We start from the raw sequence: 23,168 nt of genomic DNA on the forward strand, positions 1-23,168 counted from the left end.
GAAATGTAAAGAGGAAAAGGGCAGACTTCAAAAAACATTCTGGAAACTGGAGCACATGCAGCTCACACACATTAGCATAATAAGATTTGGATTTTGAAGATGGAAATAAAACCCATGATATTAAGCGCTCCACTGGATTTCATCACTGACTGAAGGTCCTGCTGAACTCTCCAACCTCAGCTCCACTTGCATGTGCACTTCATGTTGGTTTTTGCTTTAAATCAAGCTAATGAACAGCCACTGAAAGAGGACTGTGTAAAACAATGCAAGGAGAGCAGCCTAAAAAGAGGAAATGGCAAATTTATGAGGAATAAAGGAAATGAGAGGACAGGGACAATGTGCGGATGTGAGCTGAGAGAGACATCTGAGGGAGGAGAAGGAGCTGTGAGGACAAAGAGGGAGCAACAGAAGGCAGGGTGGTGGTGACACCTCAGGGATGGAATCACAGCGAAACGGAGCAGGGAGATGTGGAAAAGAAGGGATGGAGGATGGGGAGGGAGAAATGATGACTGTGAAGGAAGAGCAGAGATGGTGAGACTTAGCAGCTCAGATGGGACGGAGAACACGGGAAAAAAACAGAGTCCCTGCTGAGTGAGAGTCTCTTAATTATCACTGAGCCAGAGAGGACGTCTGTGTGTGTGTGTGTGTGTGTGTGTGTGTGTGTGTGTGTGTGTGTGTGTGTGTGTGTGTGTGTGTGAGAGAGAGATAGAGAGACGTTGTATAGACTACTTAGCTCTTCCTCAAAGTAAAATAATCTTTCAGTGTCTCATCATTCATTCAAATCATCCCAGGAATCATATATAAGACACCCAGGGGAGGACGGAGCGGATAAAATATGCCAAACTATTAAGACTTTCACCCAAGAGACCAGTGGATCCCTGCTGTTTGGTGAAAGTGAAACAGGGATACGATCAGAGTTGTCGAGGCAAAACAATGGCTCTCTGGATGAAGAGAAATATATTGCTAGTTGGGGGAAAAAACAGGAGAGTTTTCGAGTTTTTTCCTTTTGTCTTCTCTCTCTCGAAACAGCCTCGATCAAAGGCTGCTAGTGACCTTTTACCGCTCCACAATAAAGAGTGTACTGACATATTGCCTTACTGTGTCAGCAGCTCATAAAAAAAAGCCTTAAAGAGCGTCATCAACAGAGCACCAAAAACATCGGCCTCTTCCCTCACTCCAAGACATTACAAACACCTGCTACCTCTCCAGAGCCACATACATTGTTAACGTTGACTTTTTTATTCTGATTCCCATTTCAAAAGTCACATAAAGTGTTACAACGCTGGATGTCTTTACTGAACTAGGGAAAAGTTTCAGCTAATGAGGTAAACATATGTTGGAGTAATCCCAGGCGTAGTCTAAACAGTTTGTTCTGTAAATCACACGACAGTCCCCATGATATGAAACCAAGAATTTCACTCCAAGCCTTGATTTGAAACCTCTTACTTAGGCTCTTTTCTTTCCTGGCAGCCCTGCAGCGTTCAGCCCCTTGAAAGGCTTCCAGACAGCTGACCAATCAGAAGAAAGTGGGGAGAGGTGGGCCTTAAAGAGACAGCGGCGGAAACAAACCGTTTCAGACAAAGGTTGAAATGAGGCTAGCCCTTTTACTGACGCCAGTATTGGATGAATCAGGAGTTTTGTTGAGCTGAAAATCAGTGCTGGTGTTTCTATAGGTTTCCCAGAATGACATCATGAAACATGTGGATTATGTGGGATTTTGAAAGACAGCTCTCAACCACCTGCTGGACCTCCTGCCTTCAGACAAGTGCTACAGGTAACTTGAGCAGTCATTTTCCCCCCACGGCCATTCACACTCTTAATCAGCATACAAAATGAACAGCTGTTTTCCTCTCTCATACAAACCTTCACTACATCTTTTCTACTCAGCTATAACTACCTGGAACTGTGCAAGAACTTACAGTATATGGACTGTGATTTATTATGACTTCTGCACTTTGGATCTGCCCATGGCTACTTATTTATAACTCTCCCAGCACTTTGACTCCGGCTCCTTGTTATTTATTTACACGTTGAATGTGATTGCTTCTTACATGTATGCTTTTCTTTGTATGTAATGTGCTTCTCTGTGAATTTTTAACACGTATGTGTGACCTTTTATGCACCAACCAGCGGCGGCCCTCTTCGTGCCCACTTAAAGGCCAAGTTGCCCCTTACCGTGCCGAAACACAATTGTCCCCAAGTCCCCCACTAGCCTGCACTCAAATTGCTCCATATTGAGCCTGTTTACCTCTTACATACATCATCACGTTGTACTACTAAGATAGTTGCAGATTTTCTCAAAGACCTCAGAGTTCATGTGGGTTTTATCCAGCTGACTCTGAATATTCACGTCTACTCAAATTTCGAGTAAGCACCTGACGTCTGCATCAGAACGACATGAACCCTTTTCCATTATTTTTAAATGGTCATTGAGAGGAACGGTATTAATTTAACATTTAATGTTGCGCACAGCCACGCACACTATTAGGCCTTTTCAAACCCTGGCATTAGAAGACCACACAGGGCGCTGGTGGCACAGTGGTTAGTGTGGGCGCCACATGCATGGAGGCTGTAGTAATCAAAGCGGGCGGCCTGGGTTCGAATCCGGCCTGTGGTTTCTTTCCTGCAAGTCATTCCCCACTCTCTCTCTCTCTAATTGATTTCCAGCTCTATCCGCTATCTCTCCAATACAGGCACAAAAAGCCCAAAAATAAATGTAAATTATTGTAAGAAAAACTAACTTTTTGTATTTATTTTCACAATAGTTGTTAAAATATGCAATTTTAATCAATTTTACATTTTTACATGTTTTTGGAAGGAATCTCGTGACCCCCCCAGGGGGTACCGACCCCAAGTTTGGGAACCACTGGATTAAGCTATACGTCATGTCCACGTTGCGCACCCATTCTTGTGCTCGTGCATGAGCAACCATACCGTGCCGAAGCCTACATCTTCCAACCGTGCCAGGGCCAAAGAAGTGTACAGAGCACCCACAAGTCAAACGAACTGGACTTTGGGGGTGAAATGTGCTTGGACATGGTATGGATTGCTTAGTGTGAGTGCACCCCTAATCACTGTATCCTGTTATACAATAACAATAAAGGCTTTCAGTTCAGTTCAATTCAATATGTATTTTATATGAATAGCCAAATTTCAGGCTGATTGTTTCTTGCTCAGTCAACCAGAAACCATCCTTTACGAATTAAAGTTTTTTACCTTGTTAGCTCCTCCTTGATTTTCATTGGCTCGTGAGGATAAAACTTGACCCGGAAACACATCATGTACGGCTGCTGAGCTGCTGGAGACAAGAGAGAAAAAAAACCTTAGAGGAGAGAAGATGGAGGTCAGGAGAGATGGAGGTCGGGAGAGATGGAGGTCAGGAGAGATGGAGTCGTTTGAGAGCAGAGAAGTAAGTAAATATGACAGAAAAATGAAAGAAAAAAAGTTGATGTTTTGATGGAGAAAAGTTAAAAAGAGGGAAAGAGAGAGAAATGGATGAGTGATCCAGGAGAGGAGAGGAACAGAGTCATGAGGATTATGTAAAAGAAGTCAGGGACAAAGAAGAAAGAACATTGCAGGCTTCTAATACTGATTAGTCATTCGATAATTACAGTCTCATTCATCAAAAATACACACACACACACACACACACACACACGCACACACACACACACACACACACACACACACACACACGCACACACACACACACACACACGCCTCACTTTGATCTGATTCCTAGAGCATTTAATTTTTATACTTGTGTGTGTGTGTGTGTGTGCGTGCATGCTTGTGTGTGTGTGTGACTGCCGAAAAGAAATTAAAGCTTGGCCTCGTTTTTAAATTTGCAAGGTAACATGCACAGCACATTTATGTAAGTGCACACACACACACACACACACACACACACACACACACACACACACACACACACACACACACACACACACACACACACACACTGACTCAATGACAGGCTACAGGCCTCGGATCAAACGCCAGAAATAACTTAAACTCCCTCCTGGGGTCTCACAGATACCCCAGAACTGGTTATAAACACACAATCTCACACACACATGCAAACATTGAAAGTTAAACCTTTGATGTTAACACACACGCATGATGACAGACACACACACACACACACACACACACACACACACAGAGACACACACACATACACAGTGTGCTAAAACTTAGAGGAAACATCAGAGGCAAATGCAATAAGCCCGTTCATTATGCATTCACATATATAAGCTGTGATAAGTAAAGAAATCATATCAAATACATAAGAACCTCCATTCTCATGTATTCATTACGTCATGACGAACACCATGTTTCTTTACTTTTCATTGTGTTTCCTGATTTGATTTTGTTGTTGTTTATTTTGTACCATGCTAGGATTCCAGCGGTGTATTTTTGCCATAATAAGTACATAAGTAGAAACAATTAGAATAAAAATAACACAACGCTTCAGCATGGGGTAATGAAGACTGGGTCCATTACGTTTTATATTATTATTATTATTCTTTTTGGTTAATAAAGTGTTGAAAAAAAAAAAATCAGATTGTGTGAACAGTAAAGGACGTGGTCGAACTGACTTGTTTTGGGGGGGTTTGGTAAGTGTGTTTGAGTATTAACACAAATGAAATACAAATGTAGCGTTTGACTCTGAGGAAGGCACAGTGCGTCAAAACGTTAGCCCTAAATAAATTTGCCATAAGTGATTTGTGTGCTCCATCTGCTTCCTTTGGATCCTGTCTGGGGGCAGGACAACGCCTAAACCACACCTTCAACAGCCTGACAAGCCGACTTACCCCACTCCACCCTGTTTGTGTCAGTTCTTCGACCCACCCTCCCTTCCTCTCCTCCTTCCTCCTCCTTCGTCTTGTTTGTCTAATTCTAAGCACATTTTTGGCCGTGATCAGCTCGTGCAGAGTTACGCCTGAAACAGAAACCCATCACCCACCTGAGTCTCCCTCCGCCCTGCAGTCAGTCCATCCTCCCAGAACACAACATCCTCTTCCATCATAATCATTATCTCAACACACCGTCATCTGTCTCATCATTCACATGACCATTAAACATACGATATCACCTGCTGACTCTGTTTGTGGAATTTATTTTACATCCTCTGCTGACTTTCTAAATTGAAAAAGGGTTTCGAAGAAGAAGTAGAAGAAGAAAGCGGGTCTAATATGGAAGCAGAAGTATGTGCACATTGCCCTCACTACTTGGTCTTTAGAACTGCATCCTCTGCGGTATTATCCTGCGATGAAAAACAGCACACATCTACATAATGCATGCTGAAAGACCAAATCCTCCCACCCGCTCCCAAAGAATTTCAGCTTCCTTCTCTTTGCTCCGGCTTAAGGGACCAAGATGTTTTTTTTTTTTTTTTTTTTTTTAGTGAAAGTGAATTGGCACAAAATGCACACACACACGCACACACACTCGCACAGAGTGACGCGTGTGTGCGTAAGCTGAGACGCACAAAGGGGAAAATGAAACACAAACCACACATCCTCATTTGAGAGTAAATCCTGCCACGGGGAGAAGTGATGTGTCAGTACGACTCAGATCTGTTCAACACTTATCCTCCATCCCTCTCTCTCATCACTTCTTCTTCTTCTTCTTCTTCTCTCTCTCACTCTGTGTCAGCCTCTTCCATCTCAAGCTGTCTCTTCTTCTCTGTCTCTAGTCTCCCCTAATCTGACTTCTTTCTTTAGCTACATTTTCTATTACTGTCTCTCCCTCTCACAGACACATGCATTTTCCTTTTTATCAGTCTCTCTCCCTTCTTCTGTCTTCTCCCATCTCTCATTTTTACCCATCACCCCCCACCCAGTCTTGCACTGCTGTTCTGATGAAGCGGTAATAGCTCCTTTATTAATTTTTTAAGAAGCGAGAAAGAACAGGACAGTCATTAAACGGGTGTGCAACTTCAGACACAGACGTGTTTTAGCTGATCACACAAAAATAGACACTTCACTGAGACACTCTGCAGAAAGCCTCAGCATCATCAGCAAGCAGCAGATAGAAGACATCAGGATTTAGAAACAGTCCGTTAAAACAAAATAGTCTAATTCTTCTAGATTGGGTGACAATGTGAAAATATGGAGAAAGAAAAAAAAGGCCATTGTACTGCAAAAGTAAAACTGTTTGCTTCCTGATTTTGTCTCCCTGTTTAAATCTTTTATGAAGCAACGGCAGAGTTATCTTCCCTTGTTTCTTTTTACTCCCCCGTTATTCCAGGAAAACTAGAAAACATTTGCCTGGAGAAAGTTAAGTGGATCTCACAATTCACTCCGGAGGGATTTAAGTCTGACCTTTTTAAACTTTGCTGATTGTGCGATGCAACATTAGGTTTCATTGATTGTGTTTATTTTATTCTTGTCATCATCCATGAGGTGGTATTAAGGTGATCTAAGGTGAGTGTGTATTTATATCTTATCCCCTTTCATACATGTCCAAAACTCCTGAAAATGTCCCGATATTTTTGGAGTGAACCACTCAGCGGTCGCTCTGTGATTCACGTTTTCAAAAAAATATAGTGAACACTGAAGACTGCATTAAAAAAAGGCTTTTCACTGATTGGCTGCAGGAGCTGAAAAGGTACGGCGGCCGATAAGGGTCACACGCTCAGCAACTGATGAAACGACAAACATTTATAAAAAACGTGCAGCATATTCAGAAACGCTGCACATTCAAAAGCAAATGCAAACTACCAAAACAAATCGTTTTTGTATTTGCTGTTGTTTTCTATGAGTGTGTGTGTTTCTGACTTAAGTTTCATTTCTGCACTTTGCAGCGTGTTTGATGCTTATGCGGTTGTTTTGCCTTTTTTTGCAGCGCGTTTTTGTCTTTGGAGCGCGTTTCAGCCGTTGCATTTGTTGCATCAGTTTGCATGTTTTTCTAAATGTTCGTCGTTTCGTCAGTTGCCGAGCGTGTGACCCCTATCAGCCACCGTAAAAAGGTCTTATCCGGAAGAGTATTTTGTTTAGTTTGGACATAACTCTTTAAGTTAACTAGTTAAGATTAACTTTATGTCTCCATGTTTCCACAAAACATGACCTAACTCAAGTTCAAACATACAGTAGCTGGTGCATCAGGCCAATGAGTTCTTTTCAACCCCTGAAGTGACAAAAAAATGTCAAATGTGTACCAAGATGCCCAGACTCCCACAGTTTGCTTAAAATAACACAACGTCACTGAAGAAAACCTCAGGTGACTTTCAACAATAAACATGAAGCCTGCTGACTTGTTTAACATTTGAGTTTTCCGTCTTGTGTTTGTGATTCCCTGCCGCCGTGTCTGTGTACTTGAGTTTGTTTGTGAGTTTATTTCCTTGTTGGGCCACTCGTTCCCTTTGCGGCGCTTTCTTGTGTTCCCGCTCTTGTCACTTTGTCGGGCTTTATTGTGTCTCTGCTTGTCTCCCTGCGGTGTTTCTGAGAAAAAGACCTGTCCAACATCGTCTGGATCTGTCACTATTCCGTGAAAATGGTAATACAAGCAGCGTGGCCTGGGGCAATGCTACTTTTAGGGTCAATTCCCTGGATGGCATCAGTTCATTATGGACAGCAGAAGCCTTTTTTGTTTATGACTTTAAATAGTCTTTGTGTTGTATTCTTTTGAATGTCTAGTGGCTTGTGAGACGGTTGTTTATGTGCGGGCATGACCCCGTGTGCATCTGAGTCCCTGTGGTGCTGTCTGCTCCTTGTAGAGTTTGACCCCGTCACACTGAAGCTGCTCTCAGGAGGCTAACTCAGGCACGCATGCAAGAACATACCACACATACACACACACACACACACACACACACACACACACACACACACAAATGTGCAACCACCGGTACACACACACATAAACACACGCTTGCATTTCAAAGTCTGATTGTTGATTTTTGTATATGTGATGCAAAAGACAAAAAGAGCAGAAGAGACACTTACACTTCATCTGTCTCACCACGGGTTTATTGGGCTCCAGCCAGTGCTGACGGAGAGAGAGAGAGAGAGAGGGAGAGAGAGAGAGAAAGAGAGAGAGAGAGAGAGAGAAGATAAAGATATAAAATAGGGATACAAACTTGGTTTAAAGCAGTATATGTTTGGGTTTACTGATGGCCCAGGAGTTAGGTCGGGCCCCATGTGCGGAGGCAGTAGTCCTTCAAGTGGGTGGACCAGGTTCAGGTCCAACCTGTAGCGCCTTCCCTGCATGTCCTTCCCCACTACTACCTCCTCTACTCTATCCAAAAAACTCCAAAATAAATTGTAAAAAAGAGCTCCAACAAGTTTGTCCAATCAAATACGTCTTATGTGGATTTTGATTAATTTTTGGTTGTAAATTATATCAAGTTAAGCTAGACATGCACAGCGCACATGAAGTTGATGGACAGCGCAGAGTTCTCCTGCAGCTTCGTCAGCAGGCCTACATGTACCAGGTTGCATTGCCCCAAGAGCAGCTACAGCTTTGCACAGCTGTATTTCTAAGGCTGAATATCTTTGTTTGGAATATGGCTGAAGGGTGAAAAAGCCACCGAAAAGTTTTATTCACCGCACTCTACTGTACTCTGCCTTTTGTTCTGTAACACTTCTTGTTGTATTTGTTTTGTTTTTTTTTCCATTTTAAAAGAAGTTGGCTGCTGGCTGAGCTTCTTTTCACACAAAGAGTCTGCTCTCCTCCATGTGTGGGATGTTTTAAATATGCAGCCTGATCTTGTAATTACTTGTCACTTGATCCTGCTAAAGTACCGACTGCCATCTGATTAATTTCCAACAATCTTAATTTTGCCATGGTGACTCAGTGGAGGCGTTTCCTGTCAAGTTTGATCAACAGTTCCTGCATTTTTGTTTTTCTGCAGACATATGACTCTTTAAAGTGCTCAGTGTTTTAATTCAGTCCTTTTCCCTTCTTGGCGTTAAGATATAATCAAACATGTTTAATATTATCACAGGTCTTTAGTCTTGTCTAATGGGAATTGTGTTCTTCAATGATGTGACCATGGTCAACAACTAATAAGAGCGGTCTCACCAGCGCCAAACAGATTAACCTCGAAATCCAGGGAATAATGATTGAGTTCATATTCCAAATCCTCACCGGGGATTTCATCCCTCAAGATCCCCGATTTAGAGGGCTGCCACAATTTCTGTCCGCCCTTTCCCTCCTCCTCCGCTCTATCGTGGCACAAAGGGGAGGACTCGTCAAAGAGGCGTTCTTGCTCTCTCTGCAACGCCAGCACTTTCTGCTCCTCTTCTTTTTCCTGCTCAAAAGTTGTAGTTCTAAAATGTCACCAGGTGTATGATGGGAAATAAACTCAAAAGTAATCCTATGAGGTCCCCAGTCTTCGTAAAATCTTAGTCTGTGACTCAAATCTCCGGGATTTGCTGAAACATTGTCTTTAGACGTTAGAGGGTGTCAGAGGTTAGTCTTTAAAAACACATTTTTAAAAACAGTTTTTTCTAAGTGTTCTAGTGTAAGGGCGGCATAAGATAGATGACATCGCCATGGGGATAGTATATATATTTTTTTTTTAATGATGAAATGATCTGATTTCCTTGAGTGCTTTATGACTTTTCCACTGAGGTATCGTGACCAAAACCTCGTCCTGACCTAAACTCCCAGATCCGCCTGCACGGTCTGGAAGACTGGTGCTAAAGTGCGACATCTACCGGACATCTCCTCTGGAAGTCGAATATTATACCTTTAAAATACGTATCCATTAATCAAATTAAAGACGTGTGATAGTTACCCTCTGTTTCTCGGGGTCCACGTATCGAATACCGAAGTAGTCTTTCTCAAGCAGGTTGTAGTGGTTGCACACATGATCCAACAGGAACTGACCTTTGGTGTCCCTCTGGTAAGACATAAAAACAAATAAACATGTAAATTCATGAAGATATTTTGCATTTAATGTTAGTAAATCCCATTAACATCCCAGCTGCATGTGATACCATCTGCTTCACCGTAATCACAGCAAACACCCCCCCCCCCACTCCCTCCGCCTCCTGGGTGGTGTACTCTTGTGCTGCACGTGTGGTTTCATCGCAGAAGAACATGTCAATGGAAAATATGTGTCAGCATCTTGAGGTCTCCTGGTGACAATATAATGCTGTGGTCGGATTGAGCTGCAGTGAACATGCCAGTAAATATTCAGTTCATGAACACAGTGAAGACACAGAGATCAATAATCACTCTGCATTTATTACCTGCTGCTCGGTCAATAAGTACTGATCACATACAGACCCAGACATGCTCCGGGGTTCCCGAGAAGTCTGTGTCTCTGAACACAAAACAACAATGTCACATTTACACATCAAATATTGTGTTCATGGATGCTGGATGGTATTTATCCCATCTGAACTGTAATCCTCCTGACCTACTGAAAGATAGACATTTGGTGGTATTATGTGAATCTCACATGTCCTCAGGTGTTTTGTTTGTGTGCACGTACATTTGTGTGTGTGTGTGTGTGTGTGTGTGTGTGTGTGTGTGTGTGTGTGTGTGTGTGTGGGGGGGGGGGGTTAATAACTGCTGACAGAGGTGGATTCTGTGCTCAGTTAAGCAGGACTGATTGATTCAGGAGAAAAAGGTCTGTTTGCCCTTGTTGTGATTTATTTACCACTGGAGACACACATAAACGTAATCATCATAAACACACACACACACACACACACACACACAAAATTACACAAAGAGGCACAGCTGTTTTTGGCCTCATCTTGTCATTAAAAACAGTACGTAAAACTGTCAATCAACACTTATTTCTGAATATGATGTAGACTCAATGAGACAAGGCAACATTTAGCTTTTTTAATTCTTATCTTTCACGTCTTGTAGTCTTGTAATGTTTGTCTTTCCTGCGCTTTTGATGCCTTATCGTTGAACTCTGCCGTGTAAATAAACTTGCCTTTTCACAAAGTCTCTAATTGGTCGAACACAGAGAATGTATAAAAAGATGGACGTCAAGACATCTCACCAAAAGTGAAGCCACAACATTTTGAGTTAGTAAAAGTTTGTTACTGTCATGCTCATGTGCAAGGGTTTATTTTTCTGAGTAGTTATTTAATATGAAAAAAAAAACAACAACAGATGTAACGTCATGATCGACAGCTCTTTTGACAGATGCGGCTCCTGTGGTGATGTGTGCACAGGATTAGCAAAGAAGAAGAGGAACAGTAAAGGATACACAACAACCCCTAACACAAGAGTCCTTCAACCCTCCATAACCCAAAGTGTCTGCTTCAAACTGGTCTGCATGTGGATTGTTCCGACCTGAGAGATCTTTGACGTTTCTATCAATGAGTCCACTTTGTGTTGTTGTCAAACAGAAGAGGCGATACGCTTCACCAGCTGATCTCTACTGCACCGTCTCTGGCTCAAATTATCTCACCAGCGCAATATGTCAGTGTTCGTTACAGGTTTTTTTGGCTTCACTTGTGGAAAGTGGCGATGCGTTGTTCACCTTTATACAGTCAATGGTCGTGCACATCTTAAACTGCTTTTCTCTTTCCTCTGGTTTACTTTAACTTGACAATTGACATTTGACGCTTCGTCAGGAAAGGTTGGTATTCTTTAGTCTTCCTCAGCAAGTAAGACACAGAAGTAAACTTGAACCATTAGCTTTGTTTTGACTTTTGACTTTGTCTTTGTGCAGACATTTGTAGCTGATACGCATCAGAGGCTGAGTGATGGCCGGCAGCTGAACGGTCTCAGCAGATGGACTCCTCATAGTAAAAGGCCTGAACCTCAGATGTGCAGCATGACCATGCCAATACTCAGTTCAGCAGTCACAGTGAACGAGGTATTTCTCCACTTTTAGAAACGTCTAATTTGGTTAAAATATTGGAATCTGCTGCAGGAGGATTTGAGTCTGTGGTTGCTTGTCTCTTTAAATCTTTTTAAAATGAGATTGAAGGCATTGGAGGAATATGCATCAGGCTTTAGGTGCTTTGATGATTTCTCCTGTGACTCAGGATTGGTTGATCTATGTTTGTGTTTTATGTCTCTAACAGATGTGCTGCTGCTTGTCTTGGCCAGGACAGGTATACATTTTAGACAGATACAGATCCTTTAATTAGTTTTACAGATCTGCTGTTGAGGTTCAACACAAAACTGACAAGAAAATGACTCTTTAAATAGCACATATGATGATTTTAGCTCTTAAGTTTAATTTGTTGTCTGTACATCACTGTGTCTGTGTTTATGTTTTTTTTGTACAAGCTGCTTTATTGAATGATTCATTGAGATTGCTTTTGATTTCTGATTTCTTTCTCTCAGACACTTTAACTTTCTGAAGCGTCAGCACAATAACACCCTTAAGATAACACTGATTTTTTTTATCTGCTCATCATGTTCAAGTTTCCACAACTTTAATACAGACAATGCTCTGACAAAACACTTCTGTGCAGCTTCATAGCATTGGTCCAACTATCTCCAGATTTAATTTCAAACTTTAAAGGGGGTTAATCCTGATTTTCTTTTTATGGATATACAGTAGTTGTCATTTTTGTGCAGCTGTAACTTTAATTTAAGGATGGGTAACATTTTAATCTTAATTTTTCTATTGGTTTAATTTACATTTTTGTACAAATTTATTATTGTTTTTGTATAACTTTAATCTTACGTACGGTAAGGTAAGTTTAAGTTTCTGTACGAGATACATTTAAGTTTTTTGACAGGTTAAACATTAATATTGTTTGCTTTTGATTTACATTTTTGTACATGTTTTATTTCAATTTTGTACAGGTTCAATTTCAAATTTTGCATGGGCATTAAATCTTTACAGACAGGTTTTATATTAAATCATCTAGAAACGTCTACACTTCTATTTTGTCTTCAATATTATTCCATATGCTCTTTGTAATACATCTTGAGATAACAGTTTTTATGAATTGGCACTACACAAATAATGATTGATTGATTGATTGAATATAAAGAAGATGCTCAAAGTCTCTCTTTCTTAGTTGCCAATCTAATAAATATTATTTTCTGATTGATCTCTCCTCATTGAACTGAGATCTGAGTGTTTTTACTTCTCCAGTCTCTCTCATCTCCCAGTGATCCCTTAAAACCAACAGTTTCCCTTTTGGGTTTAATACTGCATGGACCATCTGACGGTGAAAGGGAAATTTTTTTATTTGAGGTTCTTTAAGAGAGCACCATGACCTAAATCAGCACCTTACATGACCCTGTTCAGTCCTGAGGGGGCCTTTGTCTCTGCACCTCACTCTATACTGCACCAATACGATCTCCAGTGCATATGTTTTGTTTGGTAAATGCTGCAATCTCTCACCAAGGCAACCTTTTAAATACATTACTTGATGAGTCATGCTCTATTTCTCAGTAAACAAATCTGTTATTTGCAGTGATTACAGTCTACTGTAGGTGTTTACAGAAGAGCCGATAGCAAGATGTTTCCTCATGAATTTCACAGCAGCCACTCTAAAATATGAAAACAGCAGACTGAGAAGAAATGACAAAAGCAGCGACGACGGCTCTTAACTGTCCACAAGCATCAACACAGCGTCTGTTTGTTACAAACCGAGCAGCAGAGAGCAAACATCGTTTCAGTGAATGCTCAGAAGACACGCCGTTGTCAAGCAGCAAACAGATTCAGGTCAATGCATCGAACAATGAGGGAGAATTAAAAATGAAACGAGTACAGTGAACAATACACAGAAGGAGTTCATATATAGGCTAAGTACATGAACACACTTCACAACGCACATTATCAATAATTAACTAGCAACCATTTCCAGCTGTTCAGACATTTTCACTGTAGACTGCAGATTGATAAACTGTATTTTTACCATGTTTACTACTACTCCATCCAATACTCATCCTTTGAGTAGAAGCACACACTGTGACCACTTTGAAAAATAATTATAAACCGCAGTTGCCATTTTACTGTTTCACTTTACCTCCACAGTGTGTAAAAAAAAAAGGTGACACAGAAGAGCAAAAAGCTGCAGTTCCTCACATGTCCACTTGAGGCTAGCTGAAGTTAAGCCTGCTCCAAAGTGCAGACTGCTGGTTTAACTGTAATCTTGTTTTCTGTTCATATAAAAAAGGAGAATGTCTGTGGGTGGGGTTTGTTGTTTAAAGGCATCCCAATGAACAATGGATGATATGAAAGTGAAGCCAAAACATTTAGAGCTCTCTCTGCTGACTGGTTATAGTACGGGTCATAAGATCTGAATCCTGCATGTTAACAGATGGGACATGGATCAAACCAGAAAAACATGTCAAACAAAGATTTCTCAAAAATGGTTTCAGACATTATAGTTCGTTCTTGCCAAGCTGATTTACATCAAAGCATTCCTTTTCCTGAGAGCTGTATTATTATTATTTTTAAACGTCTCCATTTTGATTTTATGAACGATGTGTTATCCATAGTTAGGCGCGTAGCTGACATGATTGACAGGTCGGCGGGATGTAACGGTTTGTCAAGAGGCCTAAAACAGTCAGCTCCAGCTCTCAGCCTGTCATTAGGTTAGCCGCCGCTGAGCCTCCGGAGCCCCCTGCAGTAACAGACGGCTGACGCCACTCAGGCTTTGTCCATCAATATTTACAGTCTATGGTAACAACTAGCTTGCTCTACTTCATTTATACAGTAAGTATACACGTTGTGTTCAATGTGCAATGAGTAAGAGTGAATAAACACTCATTTAAACAAACCTGCATGACCCTCCATCAGCAGCACAGTTACGTGCACGTCTCCTCTGACCTCTGTTACGTCACCGGGGCAACAATCATCGCTCAGGGAGACAGCCTGTCCCAATAGGCTGGTTCAGGTTTACTGTTATATCACCATGACACAAATGTAAGCTGTAAATCTAATGTGCCTCCCTGTGGGTGTAGTTGTGATTGTGTGTGTCTCCATGCTGGCCTGCCTGTGGTGTTTTGAGTGTGTGTGTGTGTGTGTGTGTGTGTGTGTGTGTGTGTGTGTGTGTGTGTGTGTGTGTGTGTGTGTGTGTGTGTGTGTGTGTGTGTGTGTGTGTGAGTGTGTGTGTGTGTTTGTGTGTCTACATCTCTTCAGGATTTTTGGCTGATCCATGACAACACTGGTACTAAGCTGTTAAATCTGAAGAGCAAACAAACACAGACACACACACCAAGGGAGGAGGGGAAAAAAAAGGAGGAAACGGAATGAAACAGGCACGCTGCGAGCCGTTTCCAGTCCGATCATCAAAGGACACCTTTCCTCTGTGTGTGTGGTTCTCAGGGCAGACGCTCGTGTGGAGAAGAGAGGCCGACTGACGCTCAGAGAGGAGACAGCGAATCGGACCAGACAGAGAGTGAAACAGGGAAAATCACGCCAAGAGGCTGGAAGACTGAGTTGGCAAAGACAGAGCTTAAAAAAAAAAAAAAAAAAAAGGGTGAATAAAAGAGAGATTTGGAGATCGACTGAGACCAGCTAGGCAAAGCGAAAGAGAGATATAAAGAGTCTATGTCATGTCCAACAAGGGCTGAATACATTTTTTATTTCCAAAGGCTGGGTATTAAAAATTAACATGGTCATCCTGTCTCTACATGATCTCACCTAATGACGGCAAAGTGCTTCTTCTCTCCGCCTCGCTGGAACACACACACACACACACACACACACACACTTTAAATAGAGCCTCTGTGTGGAGTGTATTCAGTTTAGCAAAGGAAAAGTGCACTTTGATGTGTATGTTCAAAAGTAACTACTCATCCTCTACCACTTTTCCCGATAAAGCAAAGTTCCTCAGACGCAGACCAAGCAAACAAAATGAGATGGACAAAATAGAAAACCATCAGCATGCTGAGAATAAAAATACACACATGCAGTTTATTATTCATTCCTTCATCTATAATGAATTCACTTCAAACATCTGTTACACTTTGTTAACTTTTTAACACCCAAAGGTCACAGTGATAATACGAGCTCTGGACTGAAACTCATCCAACTTCAAAAACCTTTAAAACAAAACTTTTCTTTATTTTTAAGGAGAGTAGGATATCCTTAAACCAGAATACAAAAAACTTTGCACATCCATTCCATAAGACAGGTGAGGTCAATGTGGCCATCAAACACTTAAAGGTGAACTCCCGCACACTGTGTAGCGTGGAAACAAACATTTACTGGCAACGATTCAGTACTAGACCTTCACCTTGTTAAAAAAGGCGGGACATCTTAAAAAGGGAGTGGCTACAAGTGTGCAACCGATCATCATTATGACGTCAGCTCTGAACAAACTGACACACAGATAAACATCAGCTTCCTGGTTGAGAGCACTCACATCAAAACAACTATACTGAAATACTTACAGGCGATTCTAAATAAGTTATCCATTCATAATCTCCAGATCAGTGGGTCCCAAAAACTAAAAGATGATCAATACACAAAATCAGAAATGTTGCAGCAGATCAAAAGTTCAAAAAAGGCTTAAATAGACTAATACCATTTTCTATCTTAAGACACGTAAAAGTCCCATCAAAATAAAATAGTCAACAAGATCAACACAATTGACGAACATGTCCAGAAAACATGTTAATTCTGGGGACAAATTAGAGGCAACCGATAAATTACCTCATCATATTACAAGCTTTTAAGTTGTTGACCTTCTTAACAGTTCAGGAAGCTACAGTGAAACACTTTCATTCATTTAAAGTTCCCATGAAACAAAACAGGACTTCAAGAGTACCTAACTGCAGTGTCACAAGATAGAAGACGAGATATTACGTTGGGATGAATTTAACCGGAACGTTAAGCGCTTCTTAATTGGTCAAAACATTAGGCTCAAGCTCCACCTCTTCCTCTGTTAGATCGATTGAAGGTTAGTCAGCAATTCCAATGTGGTGATCGTCGTCTTTGGGCGGATGAAACTGTCTAAGAACGAGTGGAGCTGCAGATTCAGGTGATAAATCTGAGGAGGCTCGCCAATACAAGACAAGTCTTTGGCACTGCCATATCAATTTCACTGACTTTTGGTAAACTGTCTTTTTGTTTTTCACTTTGAATCACTTGCATGGATTTGGCTGTTGCTACATGGTACGGTACAGGTTCTTACTGATAACCAGGTTTTTCCTTTTTTACAAATAAGGGATGTTTACCAATATAGTAGAAGCTTTACTTTTTTCCATTTGTATGAAAATGGCCAAAAGTTAACAATAATCAAAGACATTGTACCAAACATGGTGCTACGTTGCTGTTTATTTCAAATGAACCAAAAGTTGCAGTCAAAAGCAGACACATAATTAGTACGATATTTGGACTCTGCAACAACAAGCAGTCAAGCACTAGGACCCTGGGTGCCCTGGCCCACTTAAACACCGCTTGTTGTTTAATTAATATGCATGCCAGTTCAATTATGACTGGTCCTTATCGACTTCAGCACGATTCATTTCATGACACGGCATACCTAATTGACTGAGCTGAAACGCTGTGAGGAGAACGAGCGTTAAATGCCCGCGATCCCTGTGCAAAGCAAGCGGCACACACTCCTTATCTGCACACACAGAGAGCGTGAACGAGGGTACGACGACGGAGGTAGAGAGAGAAGGAGAGAGAGAGAGAGGATATTGGCTTTAATGATATGCTCCTCTACCTCCACACAAACCAGTAAAGAGAAGCTCACTGGCTGTCTTTACGACATTAACTCATGGCCTTCTCTGTTGTCACTGAAGCTCCTCTTTGGGGGATTGAAGATGCTAGAGGACCAATTTGCCAATTATTTGCCAATTAGGATGAGTGTGGGCAAAAGCTTTAAACCATGAATTATAACATAGGAAAACAGTGTTGTCCTATTTTTAACCGTGCCAGTGTTCCTTAAGCCAGTTTGTGTACACCATCCAAAACTAAGCCCCCAAGCCCCTGAATGGATCGATCCAGAGGCTTTAACGGGATACAACAGACAAATCAATGGGCCTGAACATGTAGTGTAGAAGAAGCCGAGGATCAAAGAAGAGGAGAGTTACAATCCGTCTCTCTCTGTATGAACTTCTCTGCACAATCAAATATCACCTTTCTTAAGTATCTCCAAAGTCTTCTGGGGGTAAAGACTTGACACGTGCTAGGTTTATCCTAAGTCAAAATTGTAACCATTTTTAGCCACCAAAAATGACGGTAACATCCTCAATGTGTCACAAAAAAAGCTTTCTCTTTTAGTCATGATAACTTGTTCGTGTTCGCATTTAGAGGAGAACAGAAATTATATTTTTAACAGCATTTCTCCGTAGTTGTGTTGAAAAGAGGAAAAATAAGATCACACTTCCCTGTGTGCTGACTTAGCTGATTATTGGCAGGTGGGTTAAAGGAGTTATGAGGGGCTGGTGGAGGTAAGATTGAGCTTGTTTGCAGGCACCTTGGGACCAAATCCAACCCTGCCTATCACATCTTTTTTTTGGTTGTTGATTGGGATGCACTGCACAGTAATACCATCATTTTAGCAGCAAAAATACAAATTAAGACTTGATAACCACTGTTAATATGTGTCTGAATGGGGACCAATCTTGTGACAGGAGCGGATTTCATGGTGAAAGTTTAGGACATCTTTTTAACGGTGGCCAACGCTTTCAATGAACGATGAATGCCAGGCTGTGTCAGAAACAGAGAGTAGATTTTATAAACCTGAAGCTTCAGTGTTTAATACAAAAACTCTGGAATACTCTTACAAAAATCAAATTCAACTAAGTCAGACCGATGTCTCTTTGTCTAACTAAGTTAAGTTTTAAGTTTCTTTATTCCGGTAATATTTTATAATAGGGTGGTTGGGTTTGGAGGGAGGGTGAGCTGAAGACACTCAAAGGATAATATAAATAAAACATGCATCAAACAGTGACGTCACCCATTGCTTACTGATGTGGAATTTGGAGTCCGACGATGGCAGTCGCTATATTTAAAATGCTGCTCAACCTAACTTTCTGTGAACCTAGACAAAGGCAAAGAGCTGGAGCTGAGACGGTACATTTAGCCTCCTTGAAAACAGCAACATGCCCGCTTGCAGTCATATCAGTCAAGCCCCTAATTGTGAATAACTCGTATCCTATAAAATCAAAAATCACCCCATACAGTGATGCAGATAAAGACATGAGCTATTCAGATCAAACCCGTTTTTTTTGCACCTGGTTGTTTATTTCTGCTGTCAAGAGGGGATTTTTTTTTTTACATGGGTGTGTATGTGACTTCAGGGGCCTTTGAAGCCAGCCTCAAGTGGGCACTCTAGGAACTGCAGTTTGTTGCACCTCCGCTTTGGCTTCATTTGTCGACACTGGAGGTTGCAGCTTGGGTATAGACGTGCAGCAAAATGTTTGAGGGTTGGACTCAAACAAGGATGGCCACGCGGACTGTGCCATCTGCTCACGAGGCACACAATCTAAACCACTGAGATAAACCAGCACCCCTTTAACTAGTCTAATACCTGTAATCTCACAATTTACATTATTTGTAAATCCGTTTTATGCTGCTTCCCATCCCTGTGTGCAGCTCTCATAATGGTGACTGTGACCTTGTCCCAGTGGGGAAGGAGACAAACCAATCACCGTATCATCACCTGCAGAGCTGCAGAGACACACACATAAAGGCATTAAGGAATTAGCCCACATGATATTAAACATGTCCTGCACTCAAGTTCATGGCTGGCCACACAGACTAATAGGCTTAGAGGTAGAGCTGTAAATTATCAATATATGGAGCAGAACCAGTTTCAGCTATAATGTAGCACCATCAATTCTCTCCCTCTGTGCAGCTGGACACTCACTCACAGGAGAGAGAAAGTGTGACGATCGAGGCAGGACTGAAGCAGTAACACTGCTGTTATGAGGGTGTGCACTCGCAGGGTGCATAAAAGCAGCTGTCTTATCTTTGCACCGCAGGATGTGGAAATTTTAGTATCAGACAAACAAACAGTCCATGAAAGAGAAACTGGAGAACGTGTGCAGAAAACAGAGGAGGAGTTTGAACCTGTGGGCTAATTTGAGAAGTCTGTTTGTAAGCCTATTTGCATATTTCTGGTACAAATTAGTGTGTCTCCGTGTGTGTGAGCCTGCAAGTGCCCGTATCCCACATTTGTTATGTCTAACAGTATGAGCATGAAATGCAATTAGGGTGTACAAGAGTTTATACACCACGGACACTCTCACCGCGATGAAGAAGACGTCTGCACACAATCAAAAAACAAACTGTACCTTCTACATCAGATTGTGATATGAGCGCACAGTCTTCTCTTTAAATCATGATGTTTCTAAGTATTTAGATAAACTGAGGGTTTGGTTAAACCACTGTGAAGGTGTTGAAGAAGTTCGTTCTGATGGATTCTCAGGCCCGGAACAAAATGACTACAGGTACACCTGAGAGTAAAGGGGGTTCAGCTACAGTGACCGGCTACAGCAATGAAAAACAGCGTAGGTGTTATGGGTCCATCATGTGGTCCCCACTGAACAGACAGGTCATTATTAGGAAACACATAGAGTAAATATCAATCGACTAAGCCTGAGTGACGTCAGCCATTTTTATTTTTTTTGTACCAGGTTGTGAACATGTTAATTTATGCTGTAAAAAAGTATTTTTCGCCTGTTGTGACTTCCTGTGTTCCTGGAGCGAGCCTCAAGCCTCAAGGCTCTTCCGCATTGGCTTCATTTGTCAAGACCCGAAGGTTGTAAACACTGATCTGAGTCACTGTTTTCATTTGAAAGCCTTGATTACTTCTTGTAAAAAAAAAAAAAAAACTATTGTTATAGTTTTTGCGTCCATCAGTTGAGCGTGTAGATATCTAAAATGTGGGTGTAATGTATCTTTTGACACCCTCGTATAGAACTGGGCCTGCTGCTGTATGGTTTAAAACAGTCTTTGTAACATTAAGATAATTCAGCAGGTTTTCTCTGCTCATTCTTTTACTTTCAAATCATTAAGATACAAGCCTGGCAGAAGATTCCATTTTTTACAGTTAATTTAATTGGATTGTTTTATGTGTACAGTGCAGCAGCCGGAGGGAAGTGTAATAAATACAGAAGAATATCCTGGTGACATACAGGAGTTCATTTAATGTCATTATGTTAAACTCATTACTTGCTGTTTTGTACAGACTCGGCATCGGCAATCTGGACAGAAGCAACTCTTCAAACTGACTATAATTATTCCGAGGAGCAGCACATGTTGCATTTTACTCCAACAACAAAACAGCACCATGTAAACGGACTATAAACAGACAAAGCACCAAACTGCACGCACAAAACGTTTTTCTGACCTGCTGACCACTCAAAGCACTCTGACAGTACCTGTCACATTCACACACTGATGAGAGGGTGCTTTCAAAAGTGTTCATCTGTATTTACTAAACGCATTTACACACTGATATGCCAGTCAGGGGTCCTTTTGGGTTCATTATCCTGCCCACATGTTGATGCAGGAGCTGGTATCAACCTGCAGCCTTCAGACTAAGAGGCCGTGAAAGTCCTCTCTCCCTTATGGTGTAGCAAAACGATCTGCGTGTGGAATGATGGTAGACGTATATGTGTTGCTTTATTTGTGTCTTTCGATTCGAACAGAATAGGAGAAGAAACACTTTTATTTTCTATTTTTTGCATGTAATACTGTAGACATATTTCGGTGCTTTCACACATGCAGAAAAACTCCTGAAAACTTCCTGAAGTTTTTCATGTGTGAACGCAAACAGCCTAATTTTCCACTCCGACTCTACACAGAATTTTTTTTTTGCCAGCCCCCTAAGTAGATTTTCTGCATCAAGTCAAGGTAATATTCAGGAAAATTCACTGCGAAAGAGTGTGAGGGGTTGATGATGTTTAACTACTGCGGCAAACGCACAACCATAGACTGCACACTTGCGTTATGTTCTCCATGAATGTAAAAAAACTGCTTCATGTTTTCCGTTAGCCACTATGTTCTTCACATCTCTTTTGTTGATACTGTGAATATGTCGAACAAGACGCTGGATATAAAGGTCAAAATTGTCTAGTGTTCTTTTGACATCATGAACTGCCTCCCGAGACACCCCCACCCCTCCCGACTGAAAGTCTCCCGCTGTGAGGTGCATGTGTCAACAAGATTTCAGGGGCAGCCTGCTTGATATTTTCCATACATTTTTCAGGAGTGCATGTGTGAAAACGACAGGAGCTTTACAAAAGTGTTATCATCCAGCATGGTGACCGTGAAAAAGGGAGTCTGTCCCTTCAAAGGTATGTTTGATTCCTCCCTCCAGCAGGACAACGAATACCAGTGAGCTCCATGTGTGACCTCATGTGGTCCTTCTACTTCAGTTTCCACCATCTTTGTGTATTCTTTTCCGTCAACAATTAGCTCATTTTTAAACTTCTCTCATTCCTGCTTAATCCTTCCCTTTGTATTCCTTCCTTTTTCAAAACCTGCACACATCTGCCTGTCTCATTTCAAATCTGTTTCATGTCATAATCTGCTTAATCTGTTTTTCCCGCTGCTGCTGCTGCTGCACCTCATTTCCTTTCCTACACCATGTCGAGTTCTTGCCGTCATACTCACGGCTCATGTAATGTGACCAAAGCATGTCATCCTATGTTTCGTCTTGTCAACTATCTCTTTCTTTCTTTTTTGCCCCCTAACCCGTTTCTTTGGATGCTCCTCTACCCTCCGTTCTCTCCCGCTGTCTCGCCTCTGTCTGCTTCCTTTCCACAAGTCAGAAAAAAGGATTAGTTCTTTTTAGTCGTCTTCCGAGGGGCATCAAAGAGGCGGCAGCGAGCTAAGATAAGAATAGAAAACTGATGCTATTTATAACTTGTTCGAAAGAATGCCTACCAGCTGAAACAATCGTACTGCATCAGCATCACACACACACACACACACACACACACACATTAACACAGGCTGTCACAAGAGATGTAGTAAATAAAAGACCTGCACCACCTTTACACACACACACACTTCTCCTTGACCGAGAAAAAGGCAGATGCAGTGAAAAACAACACCGAGTGCGTCTTTAAATAGACTGTACTGCTGAGGTATTGATAAGGTGACTCCTGGAGGAAAAGAAACGATCAGCAGGATAGATTTCGACCTTTTCAAAGTTCAACCTATTTTGGTTCATCGCTGTCATTTCTTGCTAAATAGGGTGGATTAATGTCTGTAATCGCAGCACTTTGGCTCAGTGGCTACTTTTAATCTTTTATACGAGTGAAGCATGGTCATCCCAGTCTGACTCACAAATGTATAGTGC

The 23,168-nt window shown here is 41.5% G+C and overlaps 1 protein-coding gene across 1 annotated transcript in view; it reads right to left on the reverse strand.

Annotated features, from left to right (window-relative positions):
• Positions 1-23,168, reverse strand: part of frmd3 (FERM domain containing 3) — a 71,421-nt gene that overhangs the window by 41,806 nt on the left and 6,447 nt on the right. Inside the window, exons 2-4 of the mRNA XM_065950386.1 lie at positions 9,749-9,853; positions 7,953-7,995; positions 3,217-3,295 (exon numbers count right to left, since the gene is read on the reverse strand). Coding sequence (XP_065806458.1) covers positions 3,217-3,295; positions 7,953-7,995; positions 9,749-9,853 — 227 coding nt within the window. The remainder of the gene's footprint in view (positions 1-3,216; positions 3,296-7,952; positions 7,996-9,748; positions 9,854-23,168) is intronic.

Source organism: Labrus bergylta, chromosome 2 (assembly GCF_963930695.1).
Source record: "Labrus bergylta chromosome 2, fLabBer1.1, whole genome shotgun sequence".
Classification (NCBI taxonomy): domain Eukaryota; kingdom Metazoa; phylum Chordata; class Actinopteri; order Labriformes; family Labridae; genus Labrus; species Labrus bergylta.